Here is a 21,027-nt window from a genome sequence, read left to right on the forward strand (position 1 = left end):
TTTTTGGGGGCCTGCCACAAGCTCCCAAATAAATCACACATGGAAGCTTATTGTTAATTATAAATGTCTGGCCTTAGCTTGGCTCATTCCTAGCCAGCTTTTCTTAGCTTAAATCATCCAGTCTACCTTTTGCCTCTGGGCTTTTTCCTTTTCTTACTTCTTTGATCTTATTTCACTCTTACTCTGTGGCTGACTGTGTGGCTGGCCCTAGTGTCCCTTTCTTGTTCTCTTGCTCTTTCTTCTTTGCTCTCCCAGATTTCTCCTTCTATTCTCTCTGCCTGCCAGCCCCACCTATCCTTTCTCCTGCCTTGCTATTGGTTGTTCAGTTCTTTATTAGACCATCAGGTGTTTTAGACAGGCACAGTAACACAGCTTCACAGAGTTAATAAATGAAACATAATAAAAGTAACACACCTTAAAATATTATTCTATTCCAGCCATTTGTGACGACTAGTTCCTAAGTGCCTAGTGATGTGCAAAATGCTTGACACACAGTGCCTGATTGATCTGATGTCTTCCTTTGAGGAATAGGAACTGAGAGGCAGAGAGGCAAAGGAACTTGCTGACATGCACAGCTGGTAAATGCAGGGATGAAGTAGGGAGCCCAGGTCTCTCTGACGTGGAAGCTCCAACTCCTCCCACATTCAGTTACCTTTTACACAGCAAAAGGTCAGCAGTTTAGTTGGTGTAACAGTAAAATAAAAGCAAATAGCTATTATATGCCATATGCTACTGGGCAGCGGTTCTCAACATATGTATATTGGATATTTTCATTATGATTCATAACAGTAGCAAAATTACACTTATGAAGTAGCAACAAAATAATTTATGGTTGGTGGTCACCACAACACGAGGAACTGTATTAAAGCACTGTAATATTAGGAGGGTTGAGAATCACTGTTTTAAGAGGTGGGGCCTAGTGGGAAGAATTTAGGTCATAGCGGTATATCCTTGAAGGGGACAGTGATGCCCTTGGCTGCTTACCTGCCTGCATTAGATGAACAGGCCTTCCCCATCAAAGCATCCACTGTGCAGTACTAAACCAACCTAGACCCAGAGAAACAGGGTCCAGTGCCCAGAGATTGAAACTCTGAGCCACAACAAGCCCTTCCTGTTTTAAGAGTTGATTTACCTCAGATGTTTGCTGTTATGGTGGGAACCTAACAGCCTCAATCTCCACTCTTCAAAGAGAAACATACAGAAGATTAATTTGTTTGACTTTAAACCCAGAGAAATTGCCAGATAAAACGAGGGTGTGCATCTCAGCAGTCTCTTTAGGTTATGGTTAAGTTTAGCATTGGGGTGATAATCTCACCCCTCAGTGTCCAGCTATATAGAACAACTGGATAGCATTTGCTTAATAACCCAGCTGGTGTGGGCATCTCTCGGAACACCACAGTGGCAACAGATCAAATTTATGTTTGGCAAGCATTCATGCTGTCATTGATTCTAAGCAAATTACAAGCACTGTTTTATATAAAGTGCTATCCCAAGTGCTTGCATGCATTTGTACTTAGACCCCTGAGTGTATGAAGCGACTGCTCTCATTAGCTCCCTTTACAGATAAGGAAACTGAGACACAGGATACCAAATGCTGGAACCAGATTCAAACTAAGCAGTTCACCTGTCATTAGGGCTCTTTCTCAGCAGCGGGTGTCCATCCTTCAGCTTCTCTGAGGCCAGGCTTCCAGTGGGACACAGCTGTACCTTGGGACATGAATAACCCTTGCTGTGGAATATCTAAGGGATTATGTATGCCCCAAGACTCCAGTGTGATGCTTAGCTAGAGGATGACAGGAAAGGGAGTCTATGCAGCCAGTCTTAACTACTGAAACAGGGAGCACACTTTGGTGTTTTGCTCCATGGGTCCCTGTGGGGTCAGGCTGGGACTGGAATGAATGCTACTGGACCCACATCTTTGCTTCTTGCCTCTCCCAGGCCCTGCTCACTCTGCATCCCCGGAGTCTCAAACCAGTTGCAACAGAATGCTGGTCTCAGGCTCTGCTTCTGTGAAACCTGACTGAAGAGGACCACTCTGCTATACTAGAGTTTTCAAAGGTTTATTTATTCACTAGCAACTAGCAATGCATTCACTGGGTTCAGAGTATGACAGAAGACCCTCTTTTATTAACACAGTGGGATTATATTATGGAAGCAAGACTCCTAAAATAGTCATGAGTTTCTTAACAAGAATGCATGTTTTCTGGGAAATGTCATGAGGCAGGTCAGTAAAACATTGACAGACTATATAATTTTATGGACTCATTGTCAAATATGTTGTCTTCCATTGATCAAAACTGCTTTATGGGGCTGGAGAGATGGCTCAGTGTCAAGAGCACAGCGGCTCTTCTGGGGTACAGCAGTTTGATTCCCAACACCCATGTTGGGTAGCTCACAATTGCCTGTGATTCCAGTTCCAGAGGATTTAATGACCTCACCTGACCTCCTCACAAATAACAAAATAATTTTTAAAAAATAGGCTTTATGTGTGTAAGAAAATGATAGAATGTCTTTCTAAGATACTCTTCAGGCAGAGACTTCTGTTCCTACAGAGGATGTAGACAAGTCTGTATAGGTGGTGAAAATTGATCACTGATTTTTTGATTGATTGACAGGAAGCTACGTTATTACAACTTTATAAAACTAAAATTGACATTTATAATGTACATTTTTAGAAGTTTCTGTACATTCATGTGTTTGTAAATTGTTGCCAAAATCATAATCCACCACTACCAAAAGTTTCCTCTGTCTCTTTATCGTATCTGTCATTCGGGCACCAGCCAGCCATTGATCTGTTGTATGTTTGTTATGGGAGTCTAAGACTGAAAAAGATTGTGAGCTTCAGTCTATGTCCATTCAGCTTGCCTAAGCCCAAAGCTTGAAGGGATTTTCCTGGAGATAGACTAATGATGAACCTGGAGTAAGGGAAAGGTAGCTGCTCTCTGCTCATCATGGAAGGGATGGGTACAAAGCCATACATAATGACAGTGACACATTCAAGGCATTCCCTGTGTGGCACAGCCAGAAGAAAGGGACTATTTAAGAGATGATATCACTGTACTTTAGCTGTGTGATCAAAAGAAAAGCATTCATTCCAAACCTATCACCCCAAACCACAACTCTAGAATTGCCATTACAAAAGGGATCTTGAAGGATGTTTGTCCTTCAGGTCCATGGTCCACGGGATAGCTGATCTTGATTGTCAGATTGATACACCTGGGGAGAGGGTGTCACTCTGGTGTGAAGAATTGAAGAATTACCTCAATAGGATTGGCCTGTGGGCAAGTCTGTGGGGGCAATTTCTTGATTGCTCATTGACGGTAAGGTCCCAGCCCACTGTAGGTGGTACCATCTCTAGGCATGGTGGGCCTTGGCTCTGCAAGAATGGTAGCTGGATGTAGGTCCAAAAGCAATCCGGTAAGCAATGTTCCTCAGGGCCCTCAGCCTCAGTTCCTGCCTCCAGGTTCCTGGCTTTAGTTCCTGCCCTGGCTTCCCTCAGTGATGTAATGTGACATGGAAGATGTAATAATCCTTCTCCTCCCCAAGTTGCTTTTGGCCATGGTGTTTATCACAGCAGCAGAAAGCCAACTGGGAGAGTCCCTTAGTTCTAATGTTCCTTCCAGAATGAGGAGACACCCTTTTCATTTTACCCTAACCTATAACTCGAGTTGTTAAAAATAAAATAAAAAATAAAAAAAATGTTTATTAATTTTGTGTGTTGAAGGGGGCACATATAATAGTATACATGTGGAATGTGGAGAGCAGAGGACAACCTGTGTGAGTCAGTTCTTCCTTCGCACCATTTGGGTCCTAGGCACTGAACTTGGGTCATTAGGCTTGGTGGCAAGTGCCTTTACCCATTGAACCACATCACCAGCCCCTGTGGAATTAAATCTGAACAGCCACTCTAACCTAAACTGGGTAATTCCAGGATACACATCACATTGCTGATTGCACCTTCCCATCAGGTCCCCTTACCATCACCATCACCAGAAAGCATCTAAATGCTCTCTGTTTGCCACAGTATGTGTAGGTTCCATACATACTCACTCTGATTCTTCAAGCAGAATTACATTCGTAGAGCTAAACATATTTTAGCACATGAAGATTTAGGGGGTTTGATCTGTCATTGTCTGGATCTCTCCATGGAGTCAGGCAGAGTTGGCCTCAGTTTTGGTCATCAAAGCTGCTTGTAGGAAGTGGCAGGGACTGTGTAGGGCTTTGAGGATGAGCCAGCAGAAACTTTCTCCTTAAGGCCCGAGTCATGACTGGAGTTAGTCCAGTTCCTGTTTCCATATTTTCTTTATTGATGAGAGGAGTCCCACCTGGGCTCCTGTCTACATCAACCTTTCTCAGCAGTTCCCACAGATCTATCTGGCTTTTACCAAGAGTAATTAAGACATTTTTAACTCGTGTGGCTAACACCTTGGAGTTGGGTTTCAGAGTAACACGCTGCAGGTCAGAGATAGTAACTAGTGGACTCCGTTCCTCTGGTGGTGATGGTAGAAGCTTCTTCCTTTCTTCAATACTCTGTGTCTTTTTTAGTTTTACAGTGAGTAGATCTTTAACAGTTATATGCATAGGTCCATCTTTCTTTAATGGTTCAGTCTGAAGTGCTTTAGCAGTACCAGATTTTCTGAGCAGCAAAGGTGCTAGGGGAGGAGGGGGGGGGAGGGGGAGGAGGAGGAGGGGGAGGAGGACTGGCTGGCTGTAGCAGTGTGGGAGGAAGTACAGTTCCGGATTCTCCATGGGTTGTTGGAGCACAGGCAGGCACGTTTGTGAGCTTATCACTCACACAACACGTATGACAACAGCTTGGATAAGAAGAATTTTCTGAGATGGTCTTCAGTGTTTCTTGGAGCTTGCATAATTCACTGTTCAAAACACAAACTTGCTGTTTTAGACTGTGAAGTTCTCTGTGGTATACTCGGGAAGGGAAGATGGCATCTTTCAGTATTTCGAAACTCTGGGCTACACAGGTCTGACAGCAACTATATATGCAACATGCTCCGTGTGTCCAAAGGTTTATTGCATCTTTGATGCTGGGAAATCTGAAGTTCCAAGGTCGTCTTAGCCAGTTTCTGCTATGGGGTGTATCTGTTGAAGAAGTAACCACTATTACTGGTGTGGGTGGCGGAGGGGGAGGTGTCAATAGCTCAGGCTGGACCCGAGAGGCTTCTTTCTTCTTCAGTAAGTGTTTGGCCCTGGCTCTTAGCTTTCTTCTTCGTTGTTTGAACTTGGGCATGATTTTAGTCTAAAAGCCTGAAGATTAGACGAAGTTCAGGCTGGAGCCTCTTCCCTATAACTCGAGTTTTAACCTTGCTGCAGCACTCACCTAGGGTTAGAGTGCTTGGTGACACTATGCCAGAGCCTCGGAGTGATGACAAGGAGTCACAGACCTGGATAACCTGGCTTCACAGCTTTGGTTGTGGCTCTCCTCACTTCTACCCATGGGAAGTCCCCTACCCAACTCCTGAGTTCGAGTCAAGCCCACTTCAGTTCTTTGCTGGGACCTGTTAATGCTCACTTTATTGCTCCTTTCTGGAGGATGCTTAGGACACCCCAATAGTTGATTCATAATCTAAGGCTGATCTTATTGGTCTAGACAATTACTGTCTCATACAGACATGATACAAGCCACAAACGTGAGCTGTACATATAATCTTAACTTTTTGTAACCACATACAAAAAGGGGGAAACAGAAGCTGGTCACGATGGCACATGCCTGTCATCCCAGCAGTCAGGAATTAGAAGCAGGAGGATGGAGAATCCAGTCAGGGCTACATAGTGAGTCTAGGCCAACCTAGGTTATACAGTAAGGCTTTGTCTGAAAAAAAAAAAAAAAAACATAGAAGGAGAAACCAGTGAAATTACTCTGTGTGTGTGTATGTGTGAGACAGAGACGGTGGGGGGGGGGGGGGGTTAGGAAGGATGTGTGTGCTCCATGCATATCCATATGCATATGGAGGCTAGAGGTCCATCCATGAGGACATCCATGAGGTGTCCTTCCTAGATTGCTCTCTCATGGAACCTGAAAATCACTGGTTGAGCTAACCTAACTAAGCCAAGCTTTAGGGATCCCATATGAATTCATATCCTCCAGCTCTGGAATTACAGATGTGAACTGCCACACCTGGCCTTGTCTGTGGCTTCTGGGGACCCGAAGTCAGGTCCTCATGCTTGTGCCACAGACACGTCACTGACTTAGCAACTTCCTTGGCAACAACTCCACCTCCAAATTACTTTTAATACATTTCAACCAGAGCTTTAAAAACTATGATAATTTCAATAATATGCATCTATCTTTTAAATATTATTTTTAAAATATTTATTTATTTATTGTATGAATGCTTTGCCAGCTTGTATTTACATGCAATATGTGCATGCCTAGTGCTCATGGAGGCCAGAAGAGGGCATTAGATCCTGTAGAGCTGGAGTTACAGATGCTTGTGAGATGCTATGTGGGTTCTGGAAGCCCAACTTAGATCCTCTGCAAGAATAGCAAGTGCTTCTAATCTCTGAGTCATCTTTCCAGCCCCTGAAAATTATTATTTTAATTGCGGATCACTACATCTATACCATATGTGGTGGTCAAATTAGGACAATTGACCATTTCTATCTCAAATGTTTTATAGAAAGGGGGGAATTTTCAGACTACTCACCCAACAAGGAATGAATACTCAAAATATGTAAGGAACCTTTGATTCAATACCAGAAACAAAGCAATCTGATTAAAAGGTGGGCAGGAAGTATGAATAGATTCTTCTCAAAAGAGGAAATTCAGATGACCAGCAACCTTGAGAAAGAAGGGTCTCCTTCATTAGCCACCAGTGAAATGTGAATCAAGGCTATTTCCAGTCAGAATGAGTCAAAGGACAAAACCCATTTGGGGAGAATGTGGTATGTCATTGATGGAGGGCAAGTTAGTGTGGCCACCTTGGAGAACAGTACAAAGGCTCCTTGAGCTTTCCACACATCCAACAATCTACCTCTGAATGTCTGTATTCAAAGGGAATGAAATCAGCACATCCAAGAAGCACCTGCACACTTGTTAGCCAAGATACAGAGTAAATTAGAACCCATCAGTAGATGAGTGGATTAAGAAGATGTAAAGAACATCAAGAAGTGAGACATATCATCTATCACAAGATGAATGGAACTATAAAATGTTATTAAGTGGGAAAAGTTAGACATAGACGAAATTGTCATGGTCTCTCTCCTACGTAGACTTTTAAAGTCAGGTGGAACGTGTAACAGTGATTAGTAGAAGCTGGGAAGAGTGGTGGGGAGAGGGGATGAGGTATCCCAACAGAGTTAGGTCAAAATAGTAAGTCTAGTGTTCTACGGGACGGTGATGAGACAATGGTTCACAAGGACCGGTTACATATCCCGTGAGCAACTGGATGAGAGGAGCTTGGAGGCACCAGCTCTCTGTGCTGCTTCATGTGAGGAGTCTGTCTCAATCAGTTCCTTTGGCTATGGGTTGTCACAAGCGAGTCCAGCAGCCCCCAATTCCCTTTCTACATGCACAGCTCAGCATTCTCATGCATTCCCATGACCGTCCAAGCTGGAACGGTGTGTGTTCGTAAACCCCAAGTCCTGAGAGATAATTCAACGTCTTTTCTTTGTAAAGTATCCAGCGTATGATGTTTTATAATAGAAACAGAAAATGGGCTGGGAGAGCCGCTTGACAATTAGTTTAATTTACAGTGAGTTTTAAGCCCAGGCCAGAGAGTTTTCCCCAGGACCCTAGTTTGTACATTCATGTGTGTGTTTGGCTCAGGTAGATGTTTTACATTTAATACAGTGACTGCACCTTAAGCAACTGCTGTCCCAATTGGCCATTGCAACTCTGCAGCTATCAGCAATGGTTAAACCTCCTGTTTCCTCAGGCACCCGCTCAATCACAGCCTATAAAGGAAACTTTACCTAGATCTCTATCCCTCTATAGAACTCAGGATGAATCAGGATGAATCAATCAGGTTGGGGTGAAATACTGCTCTCTCAGAGAGGCTGAAGAGCAAGTAGCTAACCTTCTCTCCCAGCTCGTGTCTCCCTAAAAATAGGGTGTCCATTTGTTCAGCCCCCACTTAAGAACCCTAGCTACGCATGATTTCTCCCTACCACTTCCTGGCAGCTAGTTGCTGACTGAGCCTTCTGACCCCAGGTTAATTTTATTTAATCAAACAAATGTGAGATGTCTTTGCATCATTAACAGAAGCAGCAGAAACAAGTGTAACATACCTTTACACAGCTAAAATAATATTCCACAACAGGTAGACTTATCTCCATGCTTGTTTGTGATCTGGTATGTTTTGACTGTATACCCCTTTATCATGTATACATTTCTATGTATGTACTATGTATTTGTTTCTACTTATATTGTTTCCTTCGGGTACATTGAAAGGAATCAGGCCTGGTGTGGGCACTGTTTTACCTGAATACCACTAACCAGCTGGTAAACTATGAGTACTAAATGTAGTATGGTATTTTGATTTGCATCTAATTAATAGTGATCCAATTTCTAGAATAATAAACTCTTTCATTTTTAAAGTGATAAGAAAGGTGGGTAAGTATACCACCTTGGGACATGGTAAAAAAAAAAAAGAAGAACAATGTCAGAGTTTCCAGGCTGTGGGGGAATGGGTCCTTCTACCCAACGATGTGGGAGTACTAATTCCCACAGAGGTTTTGCGGGTGACTTGACTGGACTTATCAAAAATTAAAATGTTCATACAACATCTCTTGGCCTAAGGACCAAGAGTTGTGGGATCTCTAATATATATATAAAATGCAATTACACTTTTAAAAATTTCCCTATGAGTAAATTGGATAAGTGTCCAAATTCGTACATGCAGGCATGTGCATCTAGTTGTTTACGATTTTGGAAAGGGAGACATTTACATGTGACACCTGTTGGGTTCCTACCTCTATTGGGTACTGTAGCTGATGTCATAACAAGCAGACACTGTTGGAACCTGTCTTCACACAGCTTACAGTTCAGCATGGAAAACAGCCCATGCAACATTCACTAAGTGCTGTGCTGTGGGGCCAGTGTGGTACATAAGTGGGATGCTGAACCAGAACGTGGGGGAGGCAGTACAGTCACACAGGAGGTGACGTGAAAGATCGGAGCTGAGAAGGGACTGACTGGATTAATGTATTGCCGTGCATCCTGTACTAGATTATGACACAGCTATGAAAATGACACCCTAAAATGTTACTATATCATGGAGGGACCAAATCGGCCTACAAACTAGATTCAGTCAAATATGTTCAGTCCTATGTATGCACCTAGGTACATATATTTGTATGTGTTTACATATTCTAGCAAGAATTTTCAGAAAGACACAGAGTGAATGAAAGAGAGGTGTGTGTGCGCGTGTGTGTGTGTGTGTGTGTGTGTGTGTGTGTGTGAGAGAGAGAGAGAGAGAGAGAGAGAGAGAGAGAGAGAGAGAGAGAGAGAGAGGAGAGGGGGAGGGTGGTAGAGAGATCTTAAATGCATCAAAATGAAGTAAGAATTGTGTTTGGTAGAATTTCAGTAGATTTTCACTTTTAAAATAGGAAATATTATTTTAATAATAAAATTGTTGCTGGATTTTAAATTTGAAATATAAAAGCAATACAGGTTTAATGTAAAACTTGAAAATTATGGAGAAGTTATAAAGAAGAAAATTTAAGAGATTAAAAATTCCATTCCCAAGATGGCAGATGATAAACTTTAATAGTTTTAGAATATGGATCCCCCCATTCTTCCTGTGCAAATGAATCTTCCGGGCATTTTCATGTTGGTGTATGTTTTGTAGAGTAGTTTAAATTTTTTTCAAATTCAATTCATATAAAATAATTAGATTTTAGTTTATCTATGACTTCTAGCATAGATTAAAAGTTAACTCTGTAAACTCTTATGTCTAATAGAGTTAATTTCCTATTATATATAGACCCTCTTGACATCAAATAGACCAGTTCACCCTTCTCAGTTATTTGGTACAATTAAATGATTATTTTCTTCTGCTTGGTGGAGCAGGGCTAAATGTAGTAAGGTAAGTTCTTTCCTTGGATCCCTGTGAACAGCATCACTAGACCCCAGGGAACAGCTCTAGCCATGACAGGAGCATCATTTCCATGTAGACACACAACACAGTGGAGTGAAATTCCTGGCTTAAGGATCATGTGTTCTTTCAACTCAGACATTTTCTGAGTACATGACTGCTATCAGTCATTCATTTTATTTAAAAACAAACAAACAAAAGAAACGAATCAGAATACTTGCTGTGTCAGGGGGCCCCATACTAGAAATGGCTTTTGTAAGTATATACATGATTATGGTGAGTGGTATAATTAGTGAGAGCAAGCAATTCACCAGAATAGGTCTAGGAGTGTTTTGATCTTACTCAGATTTTTAAAAATTCCCTCCCCCATGCCTGTGTGTGTGTGTGTGTGTGTGTGTGTGTGTGTGTGTGTCTGTGTGTGTGTCTGTGTCTGTGTCTGTGTCATTACAGATGTGGAGGTCAGAGGACAACCTTGGTTGGTCCTCACCTTCCACCTTGTTTGAGATGGGATCATGTTTTTTCACCACTTCCTATACCGGACTATCTGGCCCATGAGCTTCCTGAGAACTCACCCCCTGCCATCCCTTTCTTCCCACACAGCACTGGGGCTACAGAGAGCATGCTGTAGAATTCAACTTTATACAGGTGATTTGGGAATTTGAACTCAGATCCTGACACTTACAGAACAGGCTCTGTACCCACGGAGCCATCTTTCCTGCCTTGAATTTAGAATTTTTATCATCACGTCGGATGGGAGGAGAAACCGACATCATGATACAGTGTAGAGGTCATTTTCTTTCACCTGGATGACTAGGGCCTGAAATAAAATTCCAAAGCATGGCAGTGCATGAAGGCAAGCTATTGCAAGCTACAGCTGTATTTCCTCTCACGGTGTGACCCTCAGTCAGTAGACCAGGATTCAGACTGAAGTCTCTAAATTACAGGAAATTCAATAGTCACTGTGCTTTATCCACAGCTTCATTTTCTACAACTTTCAACTTACCCGTGGTCATCTGAGGTCCCTAAATATTAATATTTGCCTTAACTCACTCATGTGAGACCATGTATCTTTCACGCTGCAGAGGGTGGCAATTGTTCTGCATCACCATTTTAAGCACACTGTTGTGCTCCTTTATAAATTAAACTTTATCACCAGTGTTTGCTTAGAAAGAGGAGAGTCTGTTTGGAGCATTGTGTTGTCTGCAATTACAGGTAAACATGGCGTTCTTGGAACATCCTGACTCCCTTTTGTAGGTTTCTGAAGAGTGTTTATAAGCTGACCTGAGGTCAAGCTGTATTCCAGGGACTCACACCCACTAACTCCCAGGAAACCCTCTCAGCAGACGTAACGGTTCCGTTGTCCAGGGGATAGCCAAACTTATTTCCCTACACTATGACTGGACAATTCCATGCAGGCTGCTTCCATTGTTTTAAAGCACATCTATTTCCTCAAGTTAGTTCAACAAAGTTGAAGTGTAGAGTTAAAAGTCAATATCACAGGCACACAACACTTCGAGCTCCCCAGGCTAGAAATCCTTCCCAGATCCTTAGAGAAATTGTGGCCATGGGGACAAGGAGGGTGCAGTCAGTGTTAGCATTCTTTGTTTTACAGAGCAAAGATTTGGAAACGCTGAAGGGGGTGCTGTGCATTCAACCCAAGCAAAGAAGCCAAGGAACGCTCAGATAGGTAGCGAAGGAAAATGTTTATTTTTCTGTGACTTAGAAAGTACAGTTCTGCCCTACTTCACCTTCTCTGCCAGTGTGAACAAGAACAACCTAACACAAAATACAGCATGATGCCATATTATTTCCCTGATATTTCTACGGGTTCTATTTGATCCTTGACTCCATTTTTAAGGTTTGTAAACAAAATGAGGTAACTCTTTTCTTTTGATCTGGTGAAGCAATTCTTTTCTTTCATCAATTTCAAACATTGATTAAAGAAATATTAGTCCTTGCCGGGCATGGTGGTGCACACTTTTAATCCCAACGTTCAGGAGGAAGAGACAGGCAGATCTCTGAGTTCTAGGCTAGTCAGGTCTACTAAAAATAAAAATAAAAAAAAAAAAACAAATAAAAAACTCCATGTGCTATTAATCCTTGAGTTCTTATTTCTTATTCCAATTTTCAATTGTTTGAGGTATGTGCATGAGAGAAAAATGTGATTACAGAGCTAAGTGGTTGTGTTTAGCCTGTTAAAATGTTTTCTGTAATTTTCATCCTACCAATCTTTGAGTGAACTCCAGTGAGCCATTCTGTAGATACAGATTTCTGCTCCTAAGAGATCATTTGGGCCTTTTCTGTTTCTGTTAAAAATTTAATGTGCTTAGGCAAACTGAATTTATATTTGTTGTTTTTATCCGTTAAAAGAGGTTATATGTTTTATAAGCTGGCAATACAGTAAGAAGCAGTATTGATTTTTTGAACATTTTAAGATAAAAAAAACATTTCAGAGTATTCTGAGGAATAAAGTGTTATATTACAAGTATCCATCATTCTTTTAGCATCAGGCATATCTCAAAGGAAATTTTTTCTCTGCTCACAAAATTATCTTGAGGCTACTGACATCATTTTAGCCTGCGTGGTGGTCAACCCTCATAATTATCACGTCAATTAATTTCTTGTTACAAGCTGAAATTCTTGTCTGAGGACAAGCAGTCCTGAACTTACCAATGAACTTACAACCTGGATAAAGTACTAGAAGTAACCATGGCCTCAATTAGATTCTCATGGAACCATCATATAACGTGTATCTGTCTACACCTTTAAGTTTATTAAGTCCAGCTGACTCGAGTGGTTAGGTCCCTTTCAGGGACAGCAAACTCCACTCCAGGAGGGAGTGTGTTTAAGAATTTAAAGACACCTGTCGGAACCACCACAGCTATTGATCAATATTTGTAAGATTCTCTGAGGCTGGGGGAAAGCCTTCCTCCCTGATTTCATTGCTCACAAGTGACTCTTGGCTGTGGTGATCCAGTGGTAGTTTATTTTCTACATTCTTTCTCCACTTACTATTTAAGTCTTTTGTGAGGAAGAAGCATCCCTCCCTGTCTCTTGAATCTCTCTTTCCTTCCACTGCACACACACACCCACCCTCATGAGTATTTGTGTAGGATAGATATTTTATTGTTTGGCTATAATTCACTTCTGTTCCTGTTTATTGTATAGCTCAAATTATTTCAGCTCTGGCCATTGAAACGCTCACATTTCCCCTAACAACAATTTTTATTCATAGTCTAGTCTTACCATATATTTTCCTCCCCAGAGCTTAAGAACCCACCAATCATATAATAAATATGGTTCTTGTCATTAGAGAATGGTATTTATAACCCCAATCTGGCCTCTATCAGTCCCTGTTGTGAATAGGGAGTATTTGCCTTTAGGCCCTCTTACTGCAAAGCGTGGTGATTTTTAAACAAATAAAGCTCTTCTGAAGATCAGAGGACAGAGCTAGCCACAGAATTGACCATAGAGGTCAGGCAGTGGTGGCACACACTTTTAATACTAGCACTCAGGAGGCAGAGGCAGAGATCCAACTGGATTTCTGTGAGTTCAAGGCCACACTGGGCTACATGAAATTAATCCAGTCTAAAAGAGAAACAGAGCCAGGCAGTGGTGGCACACACCTTTAATTCCAGCATTTGGGATCACACACCTTTAATCTCAGCACTAGAAAGGTGGAAACAGGAAATGATATGGCTGGGCAGAGAAAGGAATATAAGGCAGGAGGAGACAGGAGTTCTGGTTCTTTCAGGCTGAGGAGTTGGTGAGGTAAGAGGTGGTGGCTGTGGCTTGCTCTGCTTCTCTGATCTTCAGGCAAGTTTTATTTGTTCAAAATATCGCCACATTTCCCATTTTTTGCCTAAAATAATAAAAGAAGATTATAACTAATATAAGAAAAACTATATACAATAAGTACAATAATTATATACAATATATACAGTCAAGAATTACATTAACACTGTCCAGTCCATAAACATTTGACAAATTCAGAGAAAATACTCCACTATTTATCTTATTTTGGTGAGTCCAAAATGTTGTACCTAATTCACTTTCTATCCTAACTTGTATTACTAACTGAAAACAATCTTTTGATGTCTTTCAAACTTATACACTTTATACCTCTTTAGTGAGTTTCTTCTCTGAATTTATTAATGAGGAAAATTATAATTATAATTATCTAGTCTTCAACTTCATCAGGGACCCAAGGATGAAATAATATTACTTGAATAAACAGGAAGTATAAGTAAGTGACTTCCAAAAAAATGTGAGAAATGACAGAAACAGCTGGCTGCCTGGACAGTCACTCAAGGTTCCTCTGCAACATTGAGGCATCCATCTTCAGCCTACAGGTCTAGCATATCTGACAGACTTATCTGTGAAGCAGGATATTCTGAAGGGCCTTCCTACCTTGCCAAGACAAGGTAGCAAATGTTTGCATGTTAAGGATAGATCTAAGTCATGATGTCTGACCATTTTGATGTTGTGTTGAATCCGGTTTGCTAATAATTTATTGAAATTGAAATCTCTCTAACTACCTTTCTTTCCTGTTTGGTGTCTTTACCTGACTTGGCTATCGAACTGATGCTGGCTCAATAAAATAAACCTGGAAGAGTCTCTCTAGAATTTAAGAAGTTTTGGTGTTAACACTCCTTTGCATTTTTGGTAGAGTTTGGTTATGATGCTTTCAGTGTCTAGGCTTTTCTTGGTAGGGAGAGTCTTCAGTTGTTATTGCTTTATTCTATTGATGAATCTACCCCTTTAATGTTATATAATGATATTTGATTCTTGCAGCGGTTTCTGACTTGATGTCCATTGTGTTGGATACCATAGACCCACCCTGCTACCCTTTGGCTACCTCTCACAATCAGCCTGTGCACATCCTTAAGCTTAGCTGGAACTATTATTCCCTTCTAATTTGTTTTGCTTGTCTGTGTTTTCTTGATTAGTGAGTTTAACCCGTTTGGGTCAGAGTCACCCTGGGTAGGTAGGGACTTGCTGTGGACACCCTGGCATTTGCTTTTTGGGCACTTTGTTGTCACTCTGGATCTTCTTACTTCTTCCTTGATGGTCTTTGCGATTTGGTGATTTCCTACGTGCCAGGTCTTAATTTCTTCCTCTTTGTTGTTGATGTATCAACTGTCATTTTTTGTTTTATGGTTATGTGAGACTTCTGTCATATACAAAAACTCTACCTTTATCCTGCCCTCCACATTTATGTTTTTGTTGTCATAACACACACACACACACACACACACACACACACACACACACACATACATATATGTGTGTGTGTGTGTGTTTCAAATTCTTTAAGAGCTTGTTATAACTTAATTACCTCCAGCTCTTTTGAGTTGTAACTTTCATATTAAAAGTGTGTTTGTGTGTGTGTGTGTGTGTGTGTGTGTGTGTGTGTGATTTATGAGCCACCATTACAATCCTGGGACATTCAAGATTTGACTGTGCATTTTCTTCTGCTGGTGAATTTTGTACTTTCTTATCTATTTGCAATAGTAATTACTTTAATTTCTGTTCAAGGGAAGTTCTCTTTCCTGTTGGTGTGTTCAGTGATGATGTTTGCTACTAGCTTCTGCTGTCTGTGAAGATTGTTTCTGAGGAATAGTCTTGCTGGGCACAGTGTTCTTGGCTGGTAACTCCCCCCTCTCCCTTCCTCCCTCCCTCCCTCCCTCCCTTTCTCTATTTTGAACACACTCTCCCATTCTCTCCTAGTCTGTAAGGATTCTACTAAGAAATCCATGGATTCTCTGAGTATTCCTGTTTAGGTGAACTGACCCCTTTGCTGTCTTAAATCTCCTTTGGTGACTTTCAACAGCTTAACTATATGTGCCAGAGAGTGACCCTCTTCGTTAAATCTCTTTGTGGACTTCTGAACTTCATGGGTCTGGATGTTCACCTTTCTTAAGACCTCCATGTTCTCAGTAATTACTTTCTTAAATACTTCTGTTTGTCACTTTTTCTTTCTCACACTCTCTTTCCTTATACTCCCATAGTATAAAAATCTATTTGCTTAACCATGTCCCACAAAGTCTGTAAGCTGCTTGCATACATTTTTTTATTGTCTTCCCCTCTGAGTTAGTTCAAAGGCCCTGTCTTTAAAATTCACAGATTTTTCTCTTTTTACTTGATCTAGCTGGCTGTTGAGGCTCTGAGTTGTACCTTTTATTTAACAGATTGAATTCTCTACATTTAAGGTTTCCATTTGGATATTTACTATGCTACCTTATCTTTTTAAAAACGTTTCTTTTCTTTCCTTTTTCTGTGAGTATGCATATGTGCATGCTTGCCCATGTGCATATGTTTGTATATGGTGCACAGACATACACACCTGTGTGAGCATGCAAGTGTGTGCATGTATGTGTGTGGTGTGTGGGCATATGTGTGTGTGTGTGTGTGTGTGTGTGTGTGTGTGTGTGTGTGTGTGCACGTGCACATCCATACATGTGTGCAGAGATCAGAAGAGAACATCTGGGGCCCTGTTCCACTACTCTCCACTTTATTGCTCTGAGATACCTCTCACTGAAGCTGGAGGTAGGCTGGCAAATAACAAGCCCTGAGATCTGTAGTTGGAGAACTTCTCTCCAGGTTCCACCAAGCCCCCCAGGGTCCCACAACCCACGTATAAAATAATCATACAGACACTTATATTATTTAAACTGCTTGGCCATTAGCTCAGGCCTACCATTGTCTAGCTCTTACTTTTATATTTAGCCCATTTCTGTTAGTCTATACTTTGCCACATGGCTTGTGGCTTACCTGTGTCTTTACATGTTGCTTCTCATGGCAACGGCTGGCAGTGTCTCCTCCCAGCCTTCCTGTTCCCAGCCTTCCCCTCTTCCTTGTCCCGCCTACCCTATCCTTCCTGCCTGGCTACTAGCCAATCAGCACTTTATTTATACAGAGTGATATCCACAGTAGAGATCCTCATCTGAGCCCCTCAACCCCAGCTCTGGAGTTACAGGTACACATGTGGCCCTGCCTAGCTTTTTATGTGGGCCTGGGGGCTCAAAACCCAGGTCTTCCTGTATAGCAAACTTGCTTCCCCCATGAAGCCATCTCCTCAGCCCTTTATATTTCTTAATTTTAGTTTTTTGAGAGAGTGTCACCATGCTAGGTAGTCCTGGCAGGCTTGATGTTCACTATGTAGCTTAAGCTGCCTTTGAACGTGTGGTCACTTCCTGCCTCAGCTTCCCAAATGCTGGGATTGATGGACATGGGTCAGTCACCATACCTGGCTTCTTTAAATCTTCATTCAGGTCATGAATTTTCTTCCTAATTTTATTGAATGATTGTTTATATTCTCTAGCTTCTCATGGAGTTTCTTTAAAATTGTTGTTTTGAATTTCTTTTCAGGAAATTCATAGCGTTCTGTTTGGAGCTTAGAAATGGGAGAACTTCTGTGTTCCTTTGGTGTTTCCTTCCCTTTTCTGTGTATTTTCCATGTGTCCCCGTGTTGACCTTTGCAAGCCTGATAGGCAGGCATCTCTCCCAGATTTTACAAGGTGGCTTTTTGTTTTTTAGTTTTTAATTATTTATTGTTAAATTATTCTCTGTGTGTATGTGTGTATCTCTGTGTGTATTTTTGTGTGTGTGTGTGTGTGTGTATGTGTGTGTCTGTGTGTTGACCACAGAACAACTTTTGGGAGTCAATTTTTTCTTTCCACTGTGGGTTTTGGAGGTCAAACTCAGGTTGTCAGGTTGGTGTGGCAAGTACTTTTACCCACTGATCCATCTTGCTAGCCCCAGGGTGCCTTGCACAGAGGCAGATGCTCACCTGCAGATGGACTTGAGGGTGCTCACAGGGCAGAGTGTCGTGACTATGGCTCAATGAGTATGGTGACAGTCTCTGTGTCTTCAACATCAGCAGCAGCATTAGTCTGGGTTGCAGGGATCTGAGACAGTGAAGTTGCATCAGAGATTCTTTACAAGGCTGTAAAGATCTTCTTCCTATCTTCCTCACAGTGGGAAGTCACAGATGTGCATCTCTCTTGATATAGTGTCCTTCAAGGCTCAGAGGCATCTGCAATGGTATGTTGTACCCGGGAAAAAGGTGATCAGAGTATCCTTGGAGCCAGGTTGCAGGTATATTAGAAAGCTACTGGAACACCCAAGAACTGAAGCACAGTTTCATTACCTGAGGCATGTGTGAATGCAGTTCCCCACAGAGCCCAATCTTCTTTGAGGCACTGCCTAGTAACCCAAGCCCAGGAGCTTGGCCTACAGCTGTGGTTCTGATCCTAACAGGAGCAGCAAACCATGAGCGTGGCTCTGGGAAACAAAGAGTGCTTCAGCCCCAAGGGACAGAAGGCAGCTGCAGAACCCAGAACCAAGGGGAACGCTGGGTATTGAGACTCTGGACCCCACCACGCAGAAGCTCCTGTTCTGTCAGACCAACTGCCGCAATTACAGGATCCTCAGGCTGGCTTGGGAATGCCATAGCTCGGGCTCCAGGGGCCCATGAGCAGTTCAGCAAAGGCCCGGGAGAGGTTGGGTACCACCACAGTTTGGACTGTAGTCTATTCCCAGGCAGAAAAGGCACTGTGGTTACCATGGAGGAGAAGGCAGCAAAGCTGAGCCGAGGTTCTGATTCCGTGAGATTGAAGGCAGCTTGTCTGCTTAGCCCCAGGGCATCTGTTTGGCTCTCTAAAGCCTTGGGATTCCTTGGACAAGGTAGTTCCATGGTAACTGTGGTGCTGGGAAGTGCCACTGCCCTAGTGTGCTAGAGGCTTGGCACTTCCAGAGAGAGGTGTTCACTCACCTGTGTATGTAGGTAGGAGGGTGGGAGATGATGGAATACTTCAGGTCCCCAGCAGACGAAGGACTGTCTTAGCTGTGGTTTCAGGGTACGGCTACATCTGTAGTTAAAACTCTGGGTCCCTGGGCACACGGCACCCCATTGGCTTGGCCCTGACAAAAGGCCAAAAGATAGTAGGGGCTGGAATGGGTCAGGGGTGAAGTACATCACCTCGATCCTAAAGCACAGGCAATAGAAGCGGCAATAGAAGCAGCCATGCTCGGGGTGATGTGCTACTGGATGGCCATGGTTCAGTGGTGCCTGAGCCTCAGAGATGGGGTCATGCCATGGGCACTTGCCCCTGGAGCAATCTGCACTTCAGCTATGGCTCTGGTCCCAATGGCATAAGGCAGTAACAGCATAGGCAGGGCACAGCACGCTTTCCTTTTCTTGGTTCAAGTCAACGTGTAGATTCTGGGGAACCTCCTCAGTTGGGCTCAGAGCCTGTGGAGCCTTCTAGAACCTCCCATATCTAAGGCTACAGAAGTCTAATGGTGATGGAGTTTTCCAGGGTCCTCTTGCTTACCTTTTCTTTACAAGAAGGTTATCCTGGTCCTGGGCTCATCCCACCTGGAGAGACACGGCACCAGAGCAAGGCCTTTCCTTCTGTTCTGTGTGTGGCCATCCTGGGTCCTCATGTTCACCAGGATTTCTGCTTCATTTTTGCTTTCCTGGAGTATTCTCTATTTATTTTGGTGGGGGGGGGGAGCACCAGTAGTTTCTAACTGACCATCTTGCTGATGCCTGAAGATGGAGTTGATCTTTATATATGATAAAAGTTAGAAGTTCTGAGCTGTCCTAAAGACTTTTAAAAATGCAAACATTTTAAAGATTTAGTAGCTGTATCACAGTTCATTCTCAAAAATAGCAGTTAGATGCAATATTAATGCCGATTGGAACATAGTACTTTCAAAAAGAAAGAAAAAAGGACATATTTGAACTTCTTATTCCCAGTCCTCTGTGGAGTGACTCCTGGGCCCCAGCAGATTTCATTTTCCTGGCTTTTTTGATTGTCAACTTGACGAGGTCTAGAACCACCTTGAAGACAAACCTCTGGACACATCTGGGAGGGATTGTCCAGATGAGGTTAACTGAAATGAGAGACCCCACCTTAACTGTGAGTTGCACACTTCTATATAGGCTGGAGCACTGGCCTAAAGAAAAAGGAAAGAGCGATTGGAGGGTCGTATTCACCCCTCCGCTTCCTGACTGCAGTGGAGTGTGGGTATTCACCCCTCTGCTTCCTGACTGCAGTGGAGTGTGGGTATTCACCCCTCCGCCTCCTGACTGCAGTGGAGTGTGGGTATTCACCCCTCTGCCTCCTGACTGCAGTGGAGTGTGGGTATTCACCCCTCCGCTTCCTGACTGCAGTGGAGTGTGGGTATTCACCCCTCCGCTTCCTGACTGCAGTGGAGTGTGGGTATTCACCCTCCGCCTCCTGACTGCAGTGGAGTGTGGGTATTCACCCCTCTGCCTCCTGACTGCAGTGGAGTGTGGGTATTCACCCCTCCGCTTCCTGACTGCAGTGGAGTGTGGGTATTCACCCCTCTGCCTCCTGACTGCAGTGGAGTGTGGGTATTCACCCCTCTGCCTCCTGACTGCAGTGGAGTGTGGGTATTCACCCCTCCGCTTCCTGACTGCAGTGGAGTGTGGGTATTCACCCCTCTGCTTCCTGACTGCAGTGGAGTGTGGGTATTCACCCCTCTGCCTCCTGACTGTAGATGCAACATGACCACTGCTTGAAGCTCCCTCCACCTTTACATCCCCACCATGGTGGATTGTCTCCTCCAACTGTGAGCCAAGAAAACCTTCCTTCCTTTTGTTGGGTAGTTTGCCCCATCAAATATGTAAACAAATATATGCTGGGCAAGCGAGGTTTTTGAGGCTTGTTCACCAGCTTCTTCACTGAGGTTGGCAGCCTGGCACTGTGGAAGCTTGTGGATGCTGGGGAGGACCATCTCCTTTCTGGATGTAGTACCTCCTTCCCTTTCTACCAGGTGTGCGTGCGTGCATTCATGTGTGTGTGTGGTTTGCTTTATTAGGTTCTGTATACAGAAGGTTGTACTTCGTGGTGTCCACTGTGTTGAAAGAAAGGAAGGAAGCAAGCATTTGGAGAACACATAAGAGCCATATTATTTTGTGGCTAAATATTTCTTTCCAAAT

The 21,027-nt window shown here is 42.9% G+C and overlaps 1 protein-coding gene across 1 annotated transcript; it reads right to left on the reverse strand.

Moving 5' to 3' along the window:
- Positions 1-4,121: 4,121 nt before the first annotated feature.
- Positions 4,122-5,245, reverse strand: LOC118591976 (proline-rich protein 11-like). The gene is given in 2 exon segments (XM_036200419.1): positions 4,122-4,672; positions 4,674-5,245. Coding segments are annotated over 2 exon segments (1,077 nt in total). The 3' UTR covers positions 4,122-4,167.
- Positions 5,246-21,027: the final 15,782 nt, after the last annotated feature.

This window comes from Onychomys torridus, chromosome 10 (genome assembly GCF_903995425.1).
Source record: "Onychomys torridus chromosome 10, mOncTor1.1, whole genome shotgun sequence".
Taxonomy (NCBI): domain Eukaryota; kingdom Metazoa; phylum Chordata; class Mammalia; order Rodentia; family Cricetidae; genus Onychomys; species Onychomys torridus.